This window comes from Petromyzon marinus, unplaced genomic scaffold (genome assembly GCF_048934315.1).
Source record: "Petromyzon marinus isolate PM22_M1 ecotype Great Lakes invasive population unplaced genomic scaffold, UKy_Petmar_22M1.pri1.0 PM_Scaffold_97, whole genome shotgun sequence".
NCBI lineage: Eukaryota > Metazoa > Chordata > Hyperoartia > Petromyzontiformes > Petromyzontidae > Petromyzon > Petromyzon marinus.
This window is the reverse complement of record NW_027423707.1, coordinates 72,876-97,875: the sequence shown is the minus strand read 5'-3', so window position 1 is coordinate 97,875 and position 25,000 is coordinate 72,876. Positions and strand designations below refer to the sequence as shown.

General features: G+C 46.1%; 1 protein-coding gene across 1 annotated transcript in view; it reads left to right on the top strand.

Moving 5' to 3' along the window:
* Window positions 1–25,000, top strand: part of LOC142923966 (kinesin-like protein KIF2A) — an 81,151-nt gene that overhangs the window by 48,898 nt on the left and 7,253 nt on the right. The window contains 6 exon segments of the mRNA XM_076064998.1: window positions 3,228–3,370; window positions 6,736–6,815; window positions 9,584–9,711; window positions 14,813–14,923; window positions 19,893–19,960; window positions 24,270–24,358. Of these exon segments, the coding sequence (XP_075921113.1) occupies window positions 3,228–3,370; window positions 6,736–6,815; window positions 9,584–9,711; window positions 14,813–14,923; window positions 19,893–19,960; window positions 24,270–24,358 (619 nt within the window).

Sequence of the window (25,000 nt, the reverse complement as noted above, 5' to 3'; positions counted from 1 at the left end):
TGTGTGTGTATACAGGTGTGTGTGTATATATAGGTGTGTGTGTATATATAGGTGTGTGTGTATATATAGGTGTGTAGGTGTGTGTATATATAGGTGTGTGTATATATAGGTGTGTAGGTGTGTGTGTATATATAGGTGTGTGTGTGTGTATATATAGGTGTGTAGGTGTGTGTGTATGTGTAGGTGTGTGTGTGTGTATATAGGTGTGTAGGTGTCTGTGTGTGAGTGTGTGTCTAGGTGTGTATATAGAAGTGTGTAGGTGTGTGTGTGTGTATATATAGGTGTGTGTATAGGTGTGTATATAGGTGTGTGTGAGTGTGTTTGTAGGTGTGTATGTGTGTGTGTAGGTGTGTGTGTGTATATATAGGGGGACGTCTGTGACTGTGTCTGTAGGTGTGTGTGAGTGTGTGTGTAGGTGAGTGTGTGTATATATAGGTGTGTGTGTGTAACTGTGTGTGTATATATATAGGTGTGTGTGTGTGTAGGTGTGTGTGTGTATATATAGGTGTGTATGTATATATATATAGGGGGACGTCTGTGTATGTGTGTGTGTCTGTGTATGTGTGTAACTGTGTGTGTAACTGTGTGTGTGTGTATGTGCGTGTGTAACTGTGTGTGTGTCTGTGTATGTGTGTGTGTAACTGTGTGTGTGTATGTGTGTGTATAGGTGTGTATGTGTGTGTGTAACTGTGTGTGTGTAACTGTATGTGTGTGTGTAACTGTGTATGTGTGTGTGTGTATAACTGTGTGTGTGTGTAACTGTGTGTGTGTAACTATGTGTGTGACTGTGTGTGTGTATGTGACTGTGTGTGTGTATGTGTGTGTGTAACTATGTGTGTGACTGTGTGTGTGTGTGTGTAACTATGTGTGTGACTGTGTGTGTGTGTATGTGTGTGTAACCGTGTATGTGTGTCTGTGTAACTGTGTGTATGTGTGTGTGTAACTGTGTGTGTGTGTAACTCTGTGTGTGTGTAACTGTGTGTGTCTCTGTGAGTGAGTGTGTATGTGTGTGTGTAACTGTGTGTGTGTGTGAGTGTGTGTGTCTGTGTATGTGTATATATAGGTGTGTGTGAGTGTGTGTATAGGTGTGTGAGTGTGTGTGTAACTGTGTGTGTATGTGTGTGTGTAACTGTGTGTGTGTGTCTGTGTGTGTGTATATATAGGTGTGTGTGAGTGTGTGTGTAACTGTGTGTATGTATGTGTGTGTGTGTGTAACTGTGTGTGTGTAACTATGTATGTGTGTATATAGGTGTGTATGTGTGTGTATATAGGTGTGTGTGTGTAACTGTGTATGTGTGTGTGTGTATATATAGGTGTGTGTGTGTGTGTGAGAGTGTGTGTATAGGTGTGTGAGTGTGTGTGTAACTGTGTGTATGTATGTGTGTGTGTAACTGTGTGTGTGTAACTGTGTGTATGTGTGTGTGTGTGTAACTGTGTGTGTGTAACTATGTGTGTGTGTGTGTAACTGTGTGTGTAACTGTGTATGTGTGTGTGTATGTGTGTGTGACACTGTGTGTGTGTATAACTGTGTGTATGTATGTGTGTAACTGTGTGTGTGTGTAACTGTGTGTATGTGTGTGTGTGTAACTGTGTGTGTGTGTAACTGTGTGTGTAACTGTGTATGTGTGTGTGTAACTGTGTAACTGTGTGTGTAACTGTGTGTGTGTATGTGTGTAACTGTGTGTGTGTGTAACTATGTGTGTGTGTGTAACTGTGTGTGTGTGTAACTGTGTGTGTAACTGTGTATGTGTGTGTAGTTGTGTGTGTGTAACTGTGTGTGTAACTGTGTATGTGTGTGTGTGTAACTGTGTGTGTAACTGTGTATGTGTGTGTGTAACTGTGTGTGTGTAACTGTGTGTGTAACTGTGTATGTGTGTGTATTTAGGTGTGTGTATGTGTGTGTGACACTGTGTGTGTGTATAACTGTGTGTGTGTGTGACTGTGTGTGTAACTGTGTGGGTGTCTGTGTGTATATATAGGTGTGTGAGTGTGTGTGTAACTGTGTGTATGTATGTGTGTGTGTAACTGTGTGTGTGTAACTGTGTGTGTGTAACTGTGTATGTGTGTGTATATAGGTGTGTGTATGTGTATATAGGTGTGTGTATGTGTGTGTGTGACACTGTGTGTGTATGTGTGTGTGTAACTGTGTGTGTGTAACTGTGTGTATGTGTGTGTGTAACTGTGTATGTGTGTGTGTGTAACTGTGTGTGTAACTGTGTATGTGTGTGTAACTGTGTGTGTAACTGTGTATGTGTGTGTGTGTAACTGTGTGTGTAACTGTGTATGTATGTGTGTGTGTAACTGTGTGTGTGTAACTGTGTATGTGTGTGTATATAGTTGTGTGTATGTGTGTATATAGGTGTGTGTGTGAGTGTGTATGTATGTGTGTGTGTTACTGTGTGTGTGTAACTGTGTGTGTGTGTGTGTGTAACTGTGTGTGTAACTGTGTGTGTGTGTGTAACTGTGTGTGTAACTGTGTATGTGTGTGTGTGTAACTGTGTGTGTAACTGTGTGTATGTATGTGTGTGTATAACTGTGTGTGTGTAACTGTGTATGTGTGTGTGTGTATGTGTGTGTGTGTAACTGTGTAACTGTGTATGTGTGTGTGTAACTGTGTGTGTAACTGTGTATGTGTGTGTGTGTGTATGTGTGTGTATAACTGTGTGTGTGTGTGTAACTGTGTATGTGTGTATATGTAACTGTGTGTAACTGTGTATGTGTATGTATGTGTGTGTGTAACTGTGTGTGTAACTGTGTATGTGTGTAACTGTGTATGTGTGTGTGTAACTGTATGTGTGTGTGTATGTGTGTGTGTATGTGTGTGTAACTGTGTGTGTAACTGTGTATATAGGTGTGTGTATGTGTGTGTATAACTGTGTGTGTGTGTGTAACTGTGTATGTGTGTATATGTAACTGTGTGTAACTGTGTATGTATGTGTATGTGTGTGTGTAACTATGTGTGTGTGTGTAACTGTGTGTGTGTGTGTAACTGTGTGTGTAACTGTGTATGTGTGTGTATATATAGGTGTGTGTATGTGTGTGTGTGTAACTATGTGTGTGTGTGTAACTGTGTAACTGTGTGTGTGTGTAACTGTGTGTGTGTGTAACTGTGTATGTGTGTGTATATAGGTGTGTGTGTATGTGTGTGTGACACTGTGTGTGTGTGTAACTGTGTATGTGTGTGTGTATAACTGTGTGTGTGTGTAACTGTGTGTGTGTGTGCCCAGGTGTTTGACCTGCTGCATGGCAAGGCGAAGCTTCGCGTGCTGGAGGACGCCAAGCAGCAGGTGCAGCTGGTGGGTCTGCAGCAGCTGCAGGTGACCTCACCTGAGGAGGTCCTGGGCCTGCTGACCACAGCCACCTCGGCCAGGTGACACACACCTGTACACACACACACACACCTGTACACACCTGTACACACACACACACCTGTACACACACACACCTGTACACACACACACACCTGTACACACACACACACCTGTACACACCTGTACACACCTGTACACACACACACCTGTACATACACACACCTGTACACACCTGTACACACCTGTACACACCTGTACACAGACACACACCTGTACACACACACACCTGTACACACACACACACACACCTGTACACACCTGTACACACACACACCTGTACACACACACCTGTACACACCTGTACACACCTGTACACACCTGTACACACACACCCACACACCTGTACACACCTGTACACACCTGTACACACACCTGTACACACACACACACCTGTACACACACACACACCTGTACACACACCTGTACACACACACCTGTACACACACACACACCTGCACACACACACACACACCTGTACACACACACCTGTACACACACACACACCTGTACACACCTGTACACACACACACCTGTACACACCTGTACACACACACCTGTACACACACACACACCTATACACACACACACACCTGTACACACACACACACCTGTACACACCTGTACACACACACACCTGTACACACACACACCTGTACACACACACCTGTACACACACACACCTGTACACACACACCTGTACACACACACACACCTGTACACACCTGTACACACACACACACCTGTACACACCTGTACACACACACACACCTGTACACACACACACACCTGTACACACACACACACACACCTGTACACACACACACCTGTACACACACACACACACACCTGTACACACACACACACACCTGTACACACACACACCTGTACACACACACACATACACACCTGTACACACACACACCTGTACACACACACACACACACCTGTACACACACACACACACCTGTACACACACACACACACCTGTACACACCTGTACACACCTGTACACACACCTGTATACACACACACACACCTGTACACACCTGTACACACACACCTGTACACACACACACACACCTGTACACACCTGTACACACACACACCTGTACACACCTGTACACACACACACCTGTACACACCTGTACACACACACACCTATATACACACACCTGTACACACACACACCTGTACACACACACACACACACACCTGTACACACCTGTACACACCTGTACACACACCTACACACACACCTGTACACACAAACCCACACCTGTACACACACACACACCTGTACACACACACACACCTGTACACACACACACCTGTACACACACACCTGTACACACACACACCTGTACACACACACACCTGTACACACACACACACACCTGTACACACCTGTACACACACACACCTGTACACACACACACACCTGTACACACCTGTACACACACCTGTACACACACACACACCTGTACACACACCTGTACACACACACCTGTACACACACACACACACCTGTACACACACACACACCTGTACACACACACCTGTACACACACACACCTGTACACACACACACCTGTACACACACACACACACCTGTACACACCTGTACACACACACACCTGTACACACACACACCTGTACACACCTGTACACACACACACACCTGTACACACACACCTGTACACACCTGTACACACACACACCTGTACACACACACACACACCTGTACACACACACACCTGTACACACCTGTACACACACACACCTGTACACACACACACACCTGTACACACCTGTACACACACACACCTGTACACACACACACACCTGTACACACACACCTGTACACACACACACACACACCTGTACACACACACACACCTGTACACACCTGTACACACACACCTGTACACACCTGTACACACACACACCTGTACACACACACACACCTGTACACACCTGTACACACACACACACCTGTACACACACACACACACACCTGTACACACACACCTGTACACACACACACACACCTGTACACACACACACACACCTGTACACACCTGTACACACCTGTACACACACCTGTACACACACACACACACCTGTACACACCTGTACACACACACCTGTACACACCTGTACACACACACACCTGTACACACACACACCTGTACACACACACACACCTGTACACACACACATACATGTACACACACACACCTGTACACACACACACACCTGTACACACACACACCTGTACACACACACCTGTACACACACCTGTACACACCTGTACACACACCTGTACACACACACACCTGTACACACACACCTGTACACACACACACCTGTACACACTCACACACACACCTGTACATACACACACACCTGTACACACACACACCTGTACACACCTGTACACACACACACCTGTACACACACACACCTGTACACACACACACACCTGTACACAACAACAACAACAACCGCCATTCGCCACTAAGTGGCGGTGACGTCACCACGACGCTTGTGCCAGGCTATGTGCACCCTGAGGCCACGTGAAGTGTCGAACGCCCGCTGGCAGGAGGTCACGGGGCAGACCCAGCAGGTGCCACGGGTCGACTGACCGAGATGACTGGCTGATGCACCACCTGTGCCCCCTACTGTGCCAACCTGCTGTGCTTTAGCCACCCGGCGCTCCGCTCGCTGTTGTGAGCGTCGCTCCTCCGCCCTCCGTTGTTGTTGGAGGGCGACTGCCTCCAACTGCCCAGTAGCATCCTTCACGAGCCTCCTCCACAGAGGCCGATCTTGACACCGCTGGTACCAGTCATCGGCAAGTCCACTCAGCTCCACGTCCTCCTGTACCACATCACTCCATCTCTTCTCTAGCCCGTACCGCGCCCGCTTAGCCCCCTCAATCCGGCCAAACAAAAGCTGTTTCGGCATGCGGTGGCTGGGCATGCGGGCTACATGACCCAGCCATCGCAGCCTTGCCTGCCGGAGGAGCTCACCGATGGGACCCTGCCCAGATCTTTCAAGGATTTGTGAGCTCCTCACACAATCCAGTCTGGTTAAACCCAGGATGGATCGTAGGCAGGCCAGCCTAAATGTTTCTAACCGGCGAAGATGTTCCATTAGGGGGGTCCACGTTTCGCAAGCGTAGAGTGTGTGTGTAACTGTGTGTGTGTGTAACTGTGTGTGTGTGTGTCACTGTGTGTGTGTGTGTCACTGTGTGTGTGTGTGTCTGTGTGTGTGTATATCTATGTGTGTGTGTCTGTGTGTGTGTGTCTGTGTGTGTGTGTGTGTCTGTGTGTGTGTGTGTGTGTCTGTGTGTGTGTGTGTGCAGAACGTCCGGACAGACATCAGCAAATCCTCACTCCTCACGCTCCCATGCTGTGTTCCAGCTCCTCCTCAAAACAGATTCAGGTACCAAACACTCCTCCAAACACTCCTCCAAACACTCCTCCAAACACTCCCACAAACACTCCCCCAAAAGACTCCCCAAACACTCCCACAAACACTCCTCCAACCACTCCTCCAACACTCCCACAAACACTCCCCAAACACTCCCCAAACACTCCTCCAAACACTCCTCCAAACACTCCCACAAACACTCCTCCAAACACTCCAACAAACACTCCCACAAACAATCCCACGAACACTCCTCCAAACACTCCTCCAACACTCCCCCAAACACTCCCCCAAACACTCCCCCAAACACTCCTCCAAACACTCCTCCAAACACTCCTCCAAACACTCAAAACACTCCTTCAACACTCCCCCAAACACTCCCCCAAACACTCCCCCAAACACTCCTCCAAACACTCGTCCAAACACTCAAAACACTCCTTCAACACTCCCCCAAACACTCCTCCAAACACTCCTAACACTCCCCCATCACTCCTCCAACACTCCCAACACTCAAAACACTCCCCAAACACTCCTCCAAGCACTCCTAACACTCCTCCAACACTCCCAACACTCAAAACACTCCTCCACCACTCCTCCACCACTCCTCCACCAATCCAACACTCCTCCACCACTCCTTCACCACTCCACAAAACACTCCCCCAACCACTCCTCCACCACTCCTCCACCACTCCCAACACTCTAAACACTCCTCCACCACTCCCAACACTCCCCCAACCACTCCTCCACCACTCCACCAACCACTCCTCCAACACTCAAAACACTCCTCCACTCCACCACTCCTCCACCACTCCCAACACTCCTCCAACACTCCTCCATCACTCCTCCACCACTCCTCCACCACTCCTCCACCACTCCACCACTCCTCCACCACTCCAGCACTCCTCCACCACTCCTCACTTCTCCACCACTCCCAAACACTCCTCCACCACTCCTCCAACACTCCCAACACTCAAAACACTCCTCCAACCACCACTCCACCAATCCCAACACTCTTCCACCACTCCTGTAGTCCATTTCTCTCTCTCTGTGTCTCTCTGTCTCTATCCATGTCTCTCTGTGTCTCTGTGTCTCTCTCCGTGTCTCTCTCCACATGTCTCTGTGTCTCTGTGTGTCTCTCTGTCTCTCTCTGTCTCTCTCTGTCTCTCTGTGTCTCTGTGTCTCTCTCCGTGTCTCTCTCCACGTGTCTCTGTGTCTCTGTGTGTCTCGATGTGTCTCTCCCTGTCTCTCCCTGTCTCTATGTCTCTCTGTGTGTCTCTCTGTGTCTCTGTGTCTCTCTCCGTGTCTCTCTCCACGTGTCTCTGTGTCTCTGTGTGTCTCTATGTGTCTCTCCCTGTCTATATGTCTCTCTGTGTGTCTCTGTGTGTCTCTCTGTGTCTCTGTGTCTCTGTGTTTATGTGTCTCTCTGTGTCTATGTGTCTCTGTCTCTCTCTGTCTCTCTGTGTTTTTCTGTGTGTCTCTCTGTGTGTCTCTCCGTGTCTCTGTGTATCTCTGTCTGTGTGTCTCTCTGTGTCTCTCTGTGTGTCTCTGTGTGTCTCTAGGTGTGTCTCTGTCTCTCTATGTGTCTCTATGTGTGTCTCTCTGTGTCTCTGTGTCTCTCTCCGTGTCTCTCTCCACGTGTCTCTGTGTCTCTGTGTGTCTCTATGTGTCTCTCCCTGTCTATATGTCTCTCGGTGTGTCTCTATGTCTCTCTCTGTGTCTCTATGTGTCTCTGTGCGTCTCTCTGTGTCTCTCTGTGTCTCTGTGTGTCTCTCTGTGTGTTTCTCTGTCTCTCCCTGTCTCTCCCCGTCTCTCTGTGTCTCTGTGTCTCTTTCCGTCTCTCTGTGTGTCTCTATGTGTGTCTTTGTGCGTCTCTGTGTGTCTCTGTGTGTCTCTGTGTCTCTGTGTCTCTCTGTGTGTCTCTGTGTCTCTTTGTGTGTCTCTGTGCATCTCTGTGTGTCTCTCTGTGTCTCTCTGTGTCTCTATGTGTGTCTGTCTCTGTGTCTCTATGTGTCTCTCTGTGTCTCTCTCCGTGTCTCCGTGTGTCTCTGTGTGTCTCTATTTGTCTCTCTGTGTCTCTCTGTGTGTCTCTCTGTCTCTCCCTGTCTCTCTGTGTCTCTCTGTGTCTCTCTTCGTGTCTCTGTCTGTGTGTCTCTATTTGTCTCTGTCTGTGTGTCTCTGTGTCTCTGTGTCTCTCTGTGTCTCTGTGTGTCTCTCTGTGTCTCTGTGTCTCTCTGTGTCTCCCTGTCTCCGTGTCTCTGTGTGTCTCTCTGTGTGTCTCTGTGTCTCCCTGTCTCTGTGTATCTGTGTCTCTGTGTCTCTCTGAGTGTCTCCGTGTCTCTGTGTGTCTCCCTGTCTCCGTGTCTCTGTGTGTCTCTCTGTGTGTCTCTGTGTGTCTCTGTGTGTCTCTGAGTGTCTTTGTGTCTCTCTGTGTCTCTCTGTGTCTCTCTGTGTCTCTCTGTGTGTCTCTGAGTGTCTCTGTGTCTCTCTGTGTCTCCCTGTCTCTGTGTGTCTCCGTGTCTCAGTGTGTCTCCGTGTCTCTGTGTGTCTCTCTCCCTGTCTCTGTGTGTCTCCGTGTCTCAGTGTGTCTCCGTGTCTCAGTGTGTCTCCGTGTGTCTCTCTGTGTCTGACTGTGTCTCTCTGTGTCTGACTGTGTCTCTCTGTGTGTCTGACTGTGTCTCTCTGTGTGTCTCTGTGTGTCTCTCTGTGTGTCTCTCTCTGTGTCTCTGAGTGTCTCCGTGTCTCTGTGTGTCTCCCTGTCTCTGTGTCTCCGTGTCTCTGTGCAGGCCGTCTGCATGGAGCCTTCTCCCTGGTTGACCTCGCTGGGAGTGAGCGTGGAGTGGACACAAGCAATGCAGACCGCTCCACACGCATCGAGGGAGCGGAGATTAACAAGAGCCTCTTAGCTCTCAAGGTTTACACTACACTATACACTACTACACTATACACTACTACACTATACACTACTACACTATACACTACACTACACACTACTATACACTACTACACTATACACTACTACACTGCACACTACTACACTATACACTACTACACACTACTACACTATACACTACTACACTATACACTACTACACTACACACTACTACACTATACACTACTACACTATACACTACTACACTACACACTACTACACTGCACACTACTACACTATACACTACTACACACTACTACACTATACACTACTACACTATACACTACTACACTATACACTACTATACACTACTACACTATACACTACTACACTACACACTACTACACTATACACTACTACACTATACACTACTACACTATACACTACTACACTATACACTACTACACTACACACTACTACACTATACACTACTACACTATACACTACTACACTATACACTACTACACTATACACTACTACACTATACACTACTACACTATACACTACTACACTATACACTACTACACTATACACTACTACACTATACACTACACACTATACACTACTACACTATACACTACTACACTATACACTACTACACTATACACTACTACACTATACACTACTACACTATACACTACTACACTATACACTACTATACACTACTACACTATACACTGCACTATACACTACTACACTATACACTACTATACACTACTACACTATACACTACTACACTATACACTACTACACTATACACTACTACACTATACACTACACTATACACTACTACACTATACACTACTACACCATACACTACACACTATACACTACTACACTATACACTACTACACTATACACTACTACACTATACACTACTACACTATACACTACACTATACACTATACACTACTACACTATACACTACTACACTATACACTACACACTATACACTACTACACTATACACTACTACACTATACACTACTACACTATACACTACTACACTATACACTACTACACTATACACTACTACACTACTACACTATACACTACTACACTATACACTACTACACTATACACTACTACACTACACACTACTACACTATACACTACTACACTATACACTACTACACTATACACTACTACACTATACACTACTACACTATACACTACTACACTATACACTACTACACTATACACTACTACACTATACACTACTACACTATACACTACTACACTACACACTACTATACACTACTACACTATACACTACTACACTATACACTACTACACTATACACTACTACACTATACACTACTACACTATACACTACTACACTATACACTCCTCCACTATACACTACTACACTATACACTACTACACTATACACTACTACACTATACACTACTACACTATACACTACTACACTATACACTACTATACACTACTACACTACTACACTATACACTACTACACTATACACTACTACACTATACACTACATTATACACTACTACACTATACACTACTACACTATACACTACTACACTATATACTACTACACTATACACTACTACACTATGCACTGCACTATACACTACTACACTATGCACTACTATACACTACTACACTATACACTACTACACTATACACTACTACACTATACACTACTACACTATACACTACACTATACACTACACTATACACTACTAAACTATGCACTACTACACTACTACACTATACACTACACTATACACTACTAAACTATACACTACTACACTATACACTACTACACTATACACCACTACACTATACACTACTACACTATACACTACTACACTATACACTACTACACTATACACTACTACACAATACACTACTACACTATACACTACTACACTATACACTACTACACTATACACTACTACACTGTACACTACTACACTATACACTACACTGTACACTACTACATTATACACTACTACACTATACACTACTACACTATACACTACTACACTGGACACTACTACACTATACACTACTACACTATACACTACTACACTATACACTACTACACTATAAACTACTACACTATACACTACTACACTATACACTACTACACTATACACTACTACACTATACACTACTACACTATACACTACTACACTATACACTACTACACTATACACTACTACACTATACACTACTACACTATACACTACTACACTATATACTACTACACTACACACTACTACACTATACACTACTACACTATACACTACTACACTATACACTACTACACTATACACTACTACACTATACACTACTACACTATACACTACTACACTATACACTACTACACTATACACTACTACACTATACACTACTACACTATACACTACTACACTACACACTACTATACACTACTACACTATACACTACTACACTATAGACTACTGCACTATACACTACTACACTATACACTACTACACTATGCACTACTACACTATGCACTCCTCCACTATACACTACTACACTATACACTACTACACTATACACTACTACACTATACACTACTACACTATACACTACTACACTATACACTACTACACTATACACTACTATACACTACTACACTACTACACTATACACTACTACACTATACACTACTACACTATACACTACATTATACACTACTACACTATACACTACTACACTATACACTACTACACTATATACTACTACACTATACACTACTACACTATACACTGCACTATACACTACTACACTATACACTACTATACACTACTACACTATACACTACTACACTATACACTACTACACTATACACTACTACACTATACACTACACTATACACTACACTATACACTACTAAACTATGCACTACTACACTACTACACTATACACTACACTATACACTACTAAACTATACACTACTACACTATACACTACTACACTATACACCACTACACTATACACTACTACACTATACACTACTACACTATACACTACTACACTATACACTACTACACAATACACTACTACACTATACACTACTACACTATACACTACTACACTATACACTACTACACTGTACACTACTACACTATACACTACACTGTACACTACTACATTATACACTACTACACTATACACTACTACACTATACACTACTACACTGGACACTACTACACTATACACTACTACACTATACACTACTACACTATACACTACTACACTATAAACTACTACACTATACACTACTACACTATACACTACTACACTACACACTACTACACTATACACTACTACACTATACACTACTACACTATATACTACTACACTATACACTACTACACTATACACTACACTATACACTACTACACTATACTCTACACTATACACTACTACACTATACACTACTACACTATACACTACTACACTATACACTACTACACTATACACTACTATACACTACTACACTACTACACTGTACACTACTACACTATACACTACTACACTATACACTACTACACTATACACTACTACACTATACACTACTACACTATACACTACTACACTATACACTACTACACTATACACTACTACACTACACACTACTACACTATACACTACTACACTATACACTACTACACTATACACTACTACACTATACACTACTACACTGTACACTACTACACTATACACTACTACACTATACACTACTATACACTACTACACTATACACTATACACTACTACACTATACACTACTACACTATACACTACTACACTGTACACTACTACACTGTACACTACTACACTGTACACTACTACACTGTACACTACTACACTGTACACTACTAGACTATACACTACTACACTATACACTACTACACTATACACTACTACACTATACACTACTACACTATACACTACTACACTATACACTACTACACTATACACTACTACACTGTACACTACTACACTGTACACTACTACACTGTACACTACTACACTGTACACTACTACACTATACACTACTACACTATACACTACTACACTATACACTACTACACTACTACACTATACACTACACTACTACACTATGCACTACTACACTATACACTACACTATACACTACTACACTATACACTACTACACTATACACTACACTATACACTATACACTACTACACTACACACTACTACACTATACACTACTACACTATACACTACACTATACACTACTACACTACACACTACTACACTATACACTACAACACTATACACTACTACACTATGCACTACTACACTATACACTACACTATACACTACTACACTATACACTACTACACTATACACTACTACACTATACACTACACTATACACTACTACACTATACACTACTACACTACACACTACTACACTATACACTACTACACTATACACTACACTATACACTACTACACTATACACTACTACACTACACACTACTACACTATACACTACAACACTATACACTACTACACTATACACTACTACACTATACACTACACTATACACTACTACACTATACACTACTACACTACACTATATACTACACTACTACACTACACTATACACTACTACACTATACACTACACTATACACTACTACACTATATACTACTACACTATACACTACTACACTATACACTACTACACTATACACTACTACACTATACACTACTACACTATACACTACTACACTATACACTACTACACTATACACTACTACACTATACACTACTACACTATACACTACTACACTATACACTACTACACTATACACTACTACACTATACATTACACTATACACTACTACACTATACACTACTACACTATACACTACTACACTACACTATACACTACTACACTATACACTTCTACACTATACACTACTACACTATACACTACTACACTACACTATACACTACTACACTATACACTTCTACACTATACACTACACTATACACTACACTATACACTACACTATACACTACACTATGTTTGTCTGTCTAGGAGTGTATCCGGGCGCTGGGACAGAACCAGGCCCACACTCCGTTCCGTGCCAGCAAACTCACTCAGGTGCTGAGAGACAGCTTCATCGGGGACAAGTCTCGGACATGTATGGTGAGTAGACACGAGACACAGAGACACAGAGACACACAGAGACACAGACACACACACAGAGACACACACAGAGACACACACACACAGAGACACACAGAGACACACGGAGACACACAGAGACACAGAGACACACACAGAGACACAGAGATACAGAGAGACACACACAGAGACACACAGAGACACAGAGACACACACAGAGACACAGAGAAACACACAGAGACACAGAGAGACACAGAGACACACACAGAGACACACAGAGACACTCACTCAGGTGCTGAGAGACAGCTTCATCGGGGACAAGTCTCACACGTGTATGGTGAGCAGAGACACAGAGACACACAGAGACACACAGAGACACACAGAGACACACACAGAGACACGCAGAGAGACACACAGAGACACAGAGACACACAGAGACACACAGAGACAACAGAGACACTCAGAGACACATAGAGACACAGAGAGACACACAGAGACACAGAGACACACACAGAGACACACAGAGACACACGGAGACACACAGAGACACACAGAGACACAGAGACACACAGAGACACACACAGAGACACACACAGAGACACAGAGACACACAGAGACAAAGAGACACACAGAGACACAGAGACACACACAGAGACACACAGAGACACAGAGACACACACAGAGACACAGAGACACACAGAGACACAGAGACACACACAGAGACAAAGAGAGACACAGAGACACACAGAGACACACGGAGACACACGGAGACACACAGAGACACACAGAGACACACAGAGACACACACAGACACACAGAGACACACAGAGACACACACAGAGACACACACAGAGACACACAGAGAGACACACAGAGACACACAGACACACACAGAGACACACAGAGACACTCAGAGACACTCAGAGACACACAGAGACACAGAGAGACACACACAGAGACACAGAGAGACACTCACACACAGAGACACAGAGAGACACACAGAGACACAGAGACACTCACTCAGGTGCTGAGAGACAGCTTTATCGGGGACAAGTCTCGGACATGTATGGTGAGCAGAGACACACAGAGACACAGAGAGACACAGAGACACACAGAGACACAGACAGAGACACAGAGACACACACAGAGAGACACACAGAGACACACACAGAGACACACACAGAGACACAGAGACACAGAGACACACAGAGAGACACACACAGAGACACAGAGACACACAGAGACACACAGAGACACACAGAGAGACACACACAGAGACACAGAGACACACACAGAGACACACAGAGAGACACACACAGAGACACAGAGACACAGAGACACACACAGAGACACACACAGAGACACACACAGAGACACACACAGAGACACACACAGAGACACACACAGAGACACAGAGACACACACAGAGACACACACAGAGATACACACAGACACACAGAGACACACACAGAGACACAGAGACACACAGAGACACACACAGAGACACACAGAGACACAGAGACACAGAGAGACACACAGAGACACAGAGATACACACAGACACACTTAGACACACACACAGAGACACAGAGACACAGAGATACACACAGACACACAGAGACACAGACAGAGACACAGAGACACAGAGACACAGAGACACTTAGACACACAGAGACACACACAGAGACACACACAGACACACAGAGACACACACAGAGACACAGAGAGACACAGAGACACACAGAGATACACAGAGACACACACACACAGAGACACACAGAGACACAGACAGAGACACAGAGACACAGAGACACACAGACACACAGAGACACACAGAGACACACACAGAGACACACACAGAGACACACAGAGACACAGACAGAGACACAGAGACACACACACAGAGACACAGAGACACACAGAGAGACACACACAGAGACACAGAGACACACAGAGACACACACAGAGATACACACAGACACACTCACAGAGACACAGAGACACACAGAGACACAGACAGAGACACAGAGACACACACACAGAGACACAGAGACACACAGAGAGACACACACAGAGACACAGAGACACACAGAGACACACACAGAGATACACACAGAGACACTCACAGAGACACAGAGACACACAGAGACACAGACAGAGACACAGAGACACACACACAGAGACACAGAGACACACAGAGAGACACACACAGAGACACAGAGACACACAGAGACACACACAGAGATACACACAGAGACACTCACAGAGACACAGAGACACACAGAGACACACACAGAGACACACAGACACACACACAGAGACACACACAGAGACACACAGACACACACACAGAGACACACACAGAGACACACAGAGACACTCACTCAGGTGCTGAGAGACAGCTTCATCGGGGACAAGTCTCGCACGTGAATGGTGAGCAGAGACACAGAGACACACAGAGACACACAGAGACACACACAGAGACACAGAGACACACAGAGACACAGAGACACACAAAGACACAGACACACACAGAGACACAGAGACACACACAGACACACACAGAGACACACAGAGACACAGAGAGACACAGAGACACACACAGAGACACACAGAGACACAGAGACACACAGAGACACACACAGAGACACACACAGAGACACACACAGAGACACACAGAGACACACACAGAGCCACACAGAGACACAGAGACACACAGAGACACACAGAGACACAGAGACACACAGAGACACACACAGAGACACACAGAGACACACAGAGACACACACAGAGACACACACAGAGACACAGAGACACACACAGAGACACAGATACACAGAGACACACACAGAGACACAGAGACACACACAGAGACACACACAGAGACACAGAGACACAGAGACACACAGAGACACAGAGACACACAGAGACACAGAGACACAGAGACACACAGAGACACAGAGACACACACAGAGACACACAGAGACACAGAGACACACAGAGACACACAGAGACGCACAGAGACACAGAGACAGAGAGACACAGAGACACAGAGACACACACAGAGACACAGAGACACAGAGACACACACAGAGACACACAGAGATACAGAGACACAGAGACACACAGAGACACAGAGACACACAGAGACACAGAGACACACACAGAGACACAGAGACACAGAGACACACAGAGACACAGAGACACACACAGAGACACAGAGACACAGAGACACACACAGAGACACACAGAGACACAGAGACACACACAGAGACACACACAGAGACACACACAGAGATACAGAGACACACACAGAGACACACACAGAGACACAGAGACACACACAGAGACACACACACAGACACAGAGAGACACAGAGACACAGAGACACAGAGAGACACACAGAGACACACACACAGACACAGAGACACACACAGAGACACACACAGAGACACGCACAGAGACACACACAGAGACACACAGAGACACACCGAGACACAGAGACACACAGACAGACAGACACAGAGACACAGAGACACACACAGAGACACAGAGAGACACAGAGACACACAGAGACACAGAGAGACACAGAGACACACACAGAGACACACAGAGACACACAGAGACACAGAGACACACACAGAGACACACAGACACACACACAGACACACAGAGACACACAGAGACACACACAGAGACACAGAGAGACACAGACACACACAGAGACACACACAGAGACACACAGAGACACACACAGAGACACAGAGAGACACAGAGAGACACAGACACACACAGAGACACACACAGAGACACACAGAGACACACACAGAGACACAGAGAGACACAGAGACACACACAGAGACACAGAGACACACACAGAGACACACAGAGACACACAGAGACACAGAGACACACAGAGACACACACAGAGACACACAGAGACACACAGAGACACAGAGATACAGAGAGACACACACAGAGACACAGAGACACACAGAGACACACACACACAGAGACACAGAGACACAGAGACATAGACACACACAGAGACACACACAGAGACACACACAGAGACACACAGAGACACACAGAGACAGACACACACAGAGACACAGAGACACACACAGAGACACAGAGAGACACAGACAGACAGACACAGAGAGACAGACACACACAGAGACACAGAGACACAGAGACACACAGAGACACACACAGAGACACAGAGAGACACAGAGACACACAGAGACACACACAGATACACAGAGAGACACAGAGACACACACAGAGACACACAGACACACACACAGACACACAGAGACACACAGAGACACACACAGAGACACACAGAGACACAGAGACACACACAGAGACACACAGAGACACACACAGACACACAGACACACACAGAGACACACACAGACACACAGAGACACACAGAGACACAGAGAGACACAGAGACACACACAGAGACACAGAGAGACACACAGAGACACACAGAGACACAGAGACACTCACTCATCCCGTGTCTGTCTCCCCGTCTCTGTCTCTCCTGTCTCCCCGTGTCTCTGTCTCCCCGTGTCTGTCTCAACCCGTGTCTCTCTCTCAACCCGTGTCTCTGTCTCCCCGTGTCTCTCTCCCCGTGTCTCTCTCCCCGTGTCTCCCCCCGTGTCTCTCTCTCTCCCCGTGTCTCTCTCCCCGTGTCTCTCTCCCCGTGTCTGTGTCTCCCCGTGTCTCTGTCTCCCCGTGTCTGTCTCGACCCGTGTCTTTCTCTCTGTCCCCGTGTCTCTGTCTCCCCGTCTCTGTCTCCCCGTGTCTCTCTCCCCGTGTCTCTCTCCCCGTGTCTGTGTCTCCCCGTGTCTCTGTCTCCCCGTGTCTCTGTCTCCCCGTGTCTCTCTCCCCGTGTCTCTCTCCCCGTGTCTCTCTCTCAACCCGTGTCTCTGTCTCCCCGTGTCTCTGTCTCCCCGTGTCTCTCTCCGCTGTCTTCATCACAGATCGCGACGATCTCACCGGGGATGTCCTGCTGTGAACACTCGCTCAACACACTGAGATACGCGCACAGGTCAGCACGTGACACTGTGTGTGTGTGTCTGTGTGTGTGTCTGTGTGTGTGTGTCTGTGTGTGTGTCACTGTGTGTGTCTGTGTGTGTGTCTGTGTGTGTGTGTGTCTGTGTGTGTGTGTCACTGTGTGTGTGTGTCACTGTGTGTGTGTGTGTGTCTGTGTGTGTGTGTGTCTGTGTGTGTGTGTGTCTGTGTCACTGTGTGTCTGTGTCACTGTGTGTGTGTGTCTGTGTGTGTCACTGTGTGTGTGTGTGTGTCTGTGTGTGTCACTGTGTGTGTGTCTGTGTGTGTGTCTGTGTGTGTGTGTCTGTGTGTGTGTGTCTGTGTGTGTGTCTCTGTGTGTGTGTGTCACTGTGTGTGTGTGTCTGTGTGTGTGTCTGTGTGTGTCTGTGTGTGTGTCTGTGTGTGTGTGTGTCTGTGTGTGTCACTGTGTGTGTGTGTGTCTGTGTGTGTGTGTCTGTGTGTGTGTGTGTGTCTGTGTGTGTGTGTCACTGTGTGTGTGTGTCTGTGTGTGTCTGTGTGTGTGTGTGTCTGTGTGTGTGTGTGTCTGTGTGTGTGTGTGTCTGTGTGTGTGTGTCACTGTGTGTGTGTGTCTGTGTGTGTCTGTGTGTGTGTGTGTGTCTGTGTCACTGTGTGTGTGTCTGTGTGTGTCTGTGTGTGTGTCTGTGTCACTGTGTGTGTCTGTGTGTGTGTGTCACTGTGTGTGTGTCTGTGTGTGTCACTGTGTGTGTGTGTCTGTGTGTGTCACTGTGTGTGTGTGTCTGTGTGTGTGTGTGTCTGTGTGTGTCACTGTGTGTGTGTGTCTGTGTGTGTCACTGTGTGTGTGTGTCACTGTGTGTGTGTGTCTGTGTGTGTGTGTGTCTGTGTGTGTCTGTGTGTGTCACTGTGTGTGTGTGTCTGTGTGTGTCACTGTGTGTGTGTGTCTGTGTGTGTCACTGTGTGTGTGTGTCTGTGTGTGTCTGTGTGTGTGTGTGTCTGTGTCACTGTGTGTGTGTCTGTGTGTGTCTGTGTGTGTGTGTGTGTCTGTGTCACTGTGTGTGTCTGTGTGTGTGTGTCACTGTGTGTGTGTCTGTGTGTGTCACTGTGTGTGTGTGTGTCTGTGTGTGTCACTGTGTGTGTGTGTGTCTGTGTGTGTGTGTGTCTGTGTGTGTCACTGTGTGTGTGTGTCTGTGTGTGTCACTGTGTGTGTGTGTCACTGTGTGTGTCTGTGTGTGTCACTGTGTGTGTGTGTCTGTGTGTGTCACTGTGTGTGTGTGTCTGTGTGTGTCACTGTGTGTGTGTGTCTGTGTGTGTCTGTGTGTGTGTGTGTGTCTGTGTCACTCTGTGTGTGTCTGTGTGTGTCTGTGTGTGTGTCTGTGTCACTGTGTGTGTCTGTGTGTGTGTGTCACTGTGTGTGTGTCTGTGTGTGTCACTGTGTGTGTGTGTGTCTGTGTGTGTCACTGTGTGTGTGTGTGTCTGTGTGTGTGTGTGTCTGTGTGTGTCACTGTGTGTGTGTGTCTGTGTGTGTCACTGTGTGTGTGTGTCACTGTGTGTGTGTGTCTGTGTGTGTCACTGTGTGTGTCTGTGTGTGTCACTGTGTGTGTGTCTGTGTGTGTCACTGTGTGTGTGTGTCTGTGTCACTGTGTGTGTCTGTGTGTGTGTGTCACTGTGTGTGTGTCTGTGTGTGTCACTGTGTGTGTCTGTGTGTGTCACTGTGTGTGTGTCTGTGTGTGTCACTGTGTGTGTGTGTCTGTGTGTTGTGGGGAGCGATAGTGTAGTGGTTAGCGCTAAGCTGCGCTATGAACCTGGCGACCCGGGTTCGATTCCCGCTCACGGCCAACACCAGTGACGATTATCTGAACCGGTCCCGGGCCTCCCCTAGGTCGACTCAGCCTCAAATGAGTACCTGGTGCGGTGTGTAAACATTGCCACTAGGGAGACAAAGGCGGTCGGGCGTGGTGCTGGCCACCCACCCCCTCGTGTACCGTTCCGGCCTTCATAGGTGCTCGCTAACAGCACTTGCCCCTACAGTCTGTTAAGGCTATATGGGGGATCTTTGTCTTTGTGTGTGACTGTGTGTATGTGTGTGTTTGTGTGTATCTGTGCGTGTAACTGTGTGTGTGTGTAACTGTGTGTGTCTGTGTAACTGTGTGTACGTGTATGTGTGTAACTGTGTGTCACTGTGTAACTGTGTGACACTGTGTGTGTGTGTAACTGTGTATGTGTGTGTGTGTATGTGACTGTGTAACTGTGTGTGTCACTGTGTGTGTGTGTCTGTGTGTGTGTGTCTGTGTGTGTGTATGTGTGTGTGTCTGTGTGTGTGTGTCTGTGTGTGTGTATGTATGTGTGTAACTGTTTGTTTGTGTATGTGTGTGTGTGACACTGTGTATGTGTGTAACTGTGTGTATGTGACTGTGTCACTGTGTGTGTGACACTGTGTGTGTGTCACTGTGTGTGTGACTGTGTGTGTGTGTCACTGTGTGTGTGTCTGTGTGTGTGACTGTGTGTGTGTGTGAGTGACACTGTGTGTGTGTGTAACTGTGTGTATGTGACTGTGTCACTGTGTGTGTGACACTGTGTGTGTGTCACTGTGTGTGTGACTGTGTGTGTGTGTCACTGTGTGTGTGTCTGTGTGTGTGACTGTGTGTGTGTGTGAGTGACACTGTGTGTGTGTGTAACTGTGTGTATGTGACTGTGTGTGAGTGACACTGTGTGTGTGTAAATGTGTAACTGTGTGTGTCTGTGTGTGTCACTGTGTGTGTGTGTGACACTGTAACTGTATGTGACTGTATGTGTTTGTATGTGACACTGTGTAACTGTGTGTGTGTGACTGTGTGTGTGACTGTGTGTGTGACACTGTAACTGTATGTGACTGTATGTGTTTGTATGTGACACTGTGTAACTGTGTGTGTGTGACTGTGTGTGTGACTGTGTGTGTGACACTGTAACTGTATGTGACTGTATGTGTTTGTATGTGACACTGTGTAACTGTGTGTGTGTTACACTGTGTGTGTGTCACTGTGTGTGTGTGACTGTGTGTGTGACACTGTGTGTGTGTGTAACTACGTGTGTCACTGTGTGTGTGTGACACTGTGTGTGTGTTTGTGTGTGTGTGACTGTGTGTGTGACACTGTGTGTGACTGTGTGTGTGACACTGTGTGTGTGTGTAACTACGTGTGTCACTGTGTGTGTGTGACACTGTGTGTGTGTTTGTGTGTGTGTGACTGTGTGTGTGACACTGTGTGTGTATGTGTGTGTGTGACACTGTGTGTGTAACTACGTGTGTGACTGTGTGTGTGTGACACTGTGTGTGTGTAACTATGTGTGTGACTGTGTGTGTGTGACACTGTGTGTGTGTTTGTGTGTGTGTGACTGTGTGTGTGACACTGTGTGTGTATGTGTGTGTGTGACACTGTGTGTGTAACTATGTGTGTGACTGTGTGTGTGTGACTGTGTGTGTGTGACACTGTGTGTGTGTTTGTGTGTGTGTGACTGTGTGTGTGACACTGTGTGTGTGACTGTGTGTGTGTGACACTGTGTGTGTGACTGTGTGTGTGTGACACTGTGTGTGTGTGTGTAACTATATGTGTGACTGTGTGTGTGTAACTGTGTGTGTCACTGTGTGTGTGTAACTGTGTGTGTAACTGTGTAACTGTGTGACTGTGTAACTGTGTGACTGTGTAACTGTGTGACACTGTGTATGTGACACTGTGTGTGTGTCACTGTGTGTGTGTAACTGTGTGTGTGTGTCTGTGTGTGTGTGTAACTGTGTGTGTATGTATCTGTGTGTCACTGTGTGTGTGTAACTGTGTGTGTGTATGTATCTGTGTGTCACTGTGTGTGTGTAGAGTGAAGGAGTTGAGTTCTGAGTGGAGTGACGGACCTACAGGAGACTTTGTGATGGAGCGACGGACTGAGATCCTCCTAGTGTCACTGTGTGTCACTGTGTGTGTGTCTGTGTGTAACTATGTGTGTGTGTGACTGTGTGCGTGTAACTGTATGACACTGTGTGTATGACACTGTGTGTGTGTAACTGTATGTGTGTCTGTGTGTGTGTGACACTGTGTGTGTGTGTAACTGTATGACACTGTGTGTGTGTCACTGTGTGTGTGTATGTGTGTCACTGTGTGTGTGTGTCTGTGTGTGTGTATGTGTGTCACTGTGTGTGTGTGTGTGTGACACTGTGTGTCACTGTGTGTGTAACTGTATGACACTGTGTGTGTGTCACTGTGTGTGTGTATGTGTGTCACTGTGTGTGTGTGTCTGTGTGTGTGTGTATGTGTGTGTGTGTGTAACTGTGTGTGTGTGTGTGTCACTGTGTGTGTGTGTAGAGTGAAGGAGTTGAGTTCTGAGTGGAGTGACGGACCTACAGGAGACTTTGTGACGGAGCGACGGACTGAGATCCTCCTAGTATCACTGTGTGTGTCACTGTGTGTTAGTCTGTGTGTAACTATGTGTGTGTGTGACTGTGTGTGTGTAACTGTATGTGTGTCTGTGTGTGTGTGACACTGTGTGTGTGTGTAACTGTATGACACTGTGTGTGTGTAACTGTGTGTGTGTGTGTGACACTGTGTGTGTGACACTGTGTGTGTGTGTGTAACTATGTGTGTGTAACTGTGTGTGTGTCACTGTGTGTGTGTAACTGTGTGTGTGTGTGTGACACTGTGTGTGTGTAACTGTGTCTGTGTGTGACACTGTGTGTGTGTGTAGAGTGAAGGAGTTGAGTTCTGAGTGGAGTGACGGACCTACAGGAGACTTTGTGACGGAGCGACGGACTGAGATCCTCCTAGTGTCACTGTGTGTCACTGTGTGTGTCACTGTGTGTGTGTCACTGTGTGTCACTGTGTGTGTGTGTGTGTGACACTGTGTGTGTGTGTGTGTCACTGTGTGTGTGTGTGACACTGTGTGTGTGTAACTGTGTGTGTGTGTAGAGTGAAGGAGTTGAGTTCTGAGTGGAGTGACGGACCTACAGGAGACTTTGTGACGGAGCGACGGACTGAGATCCTCCTAGTACCCTCATCGCCCGTACACCAAGACCTACAGCTCCTCTACCAGAGCAACG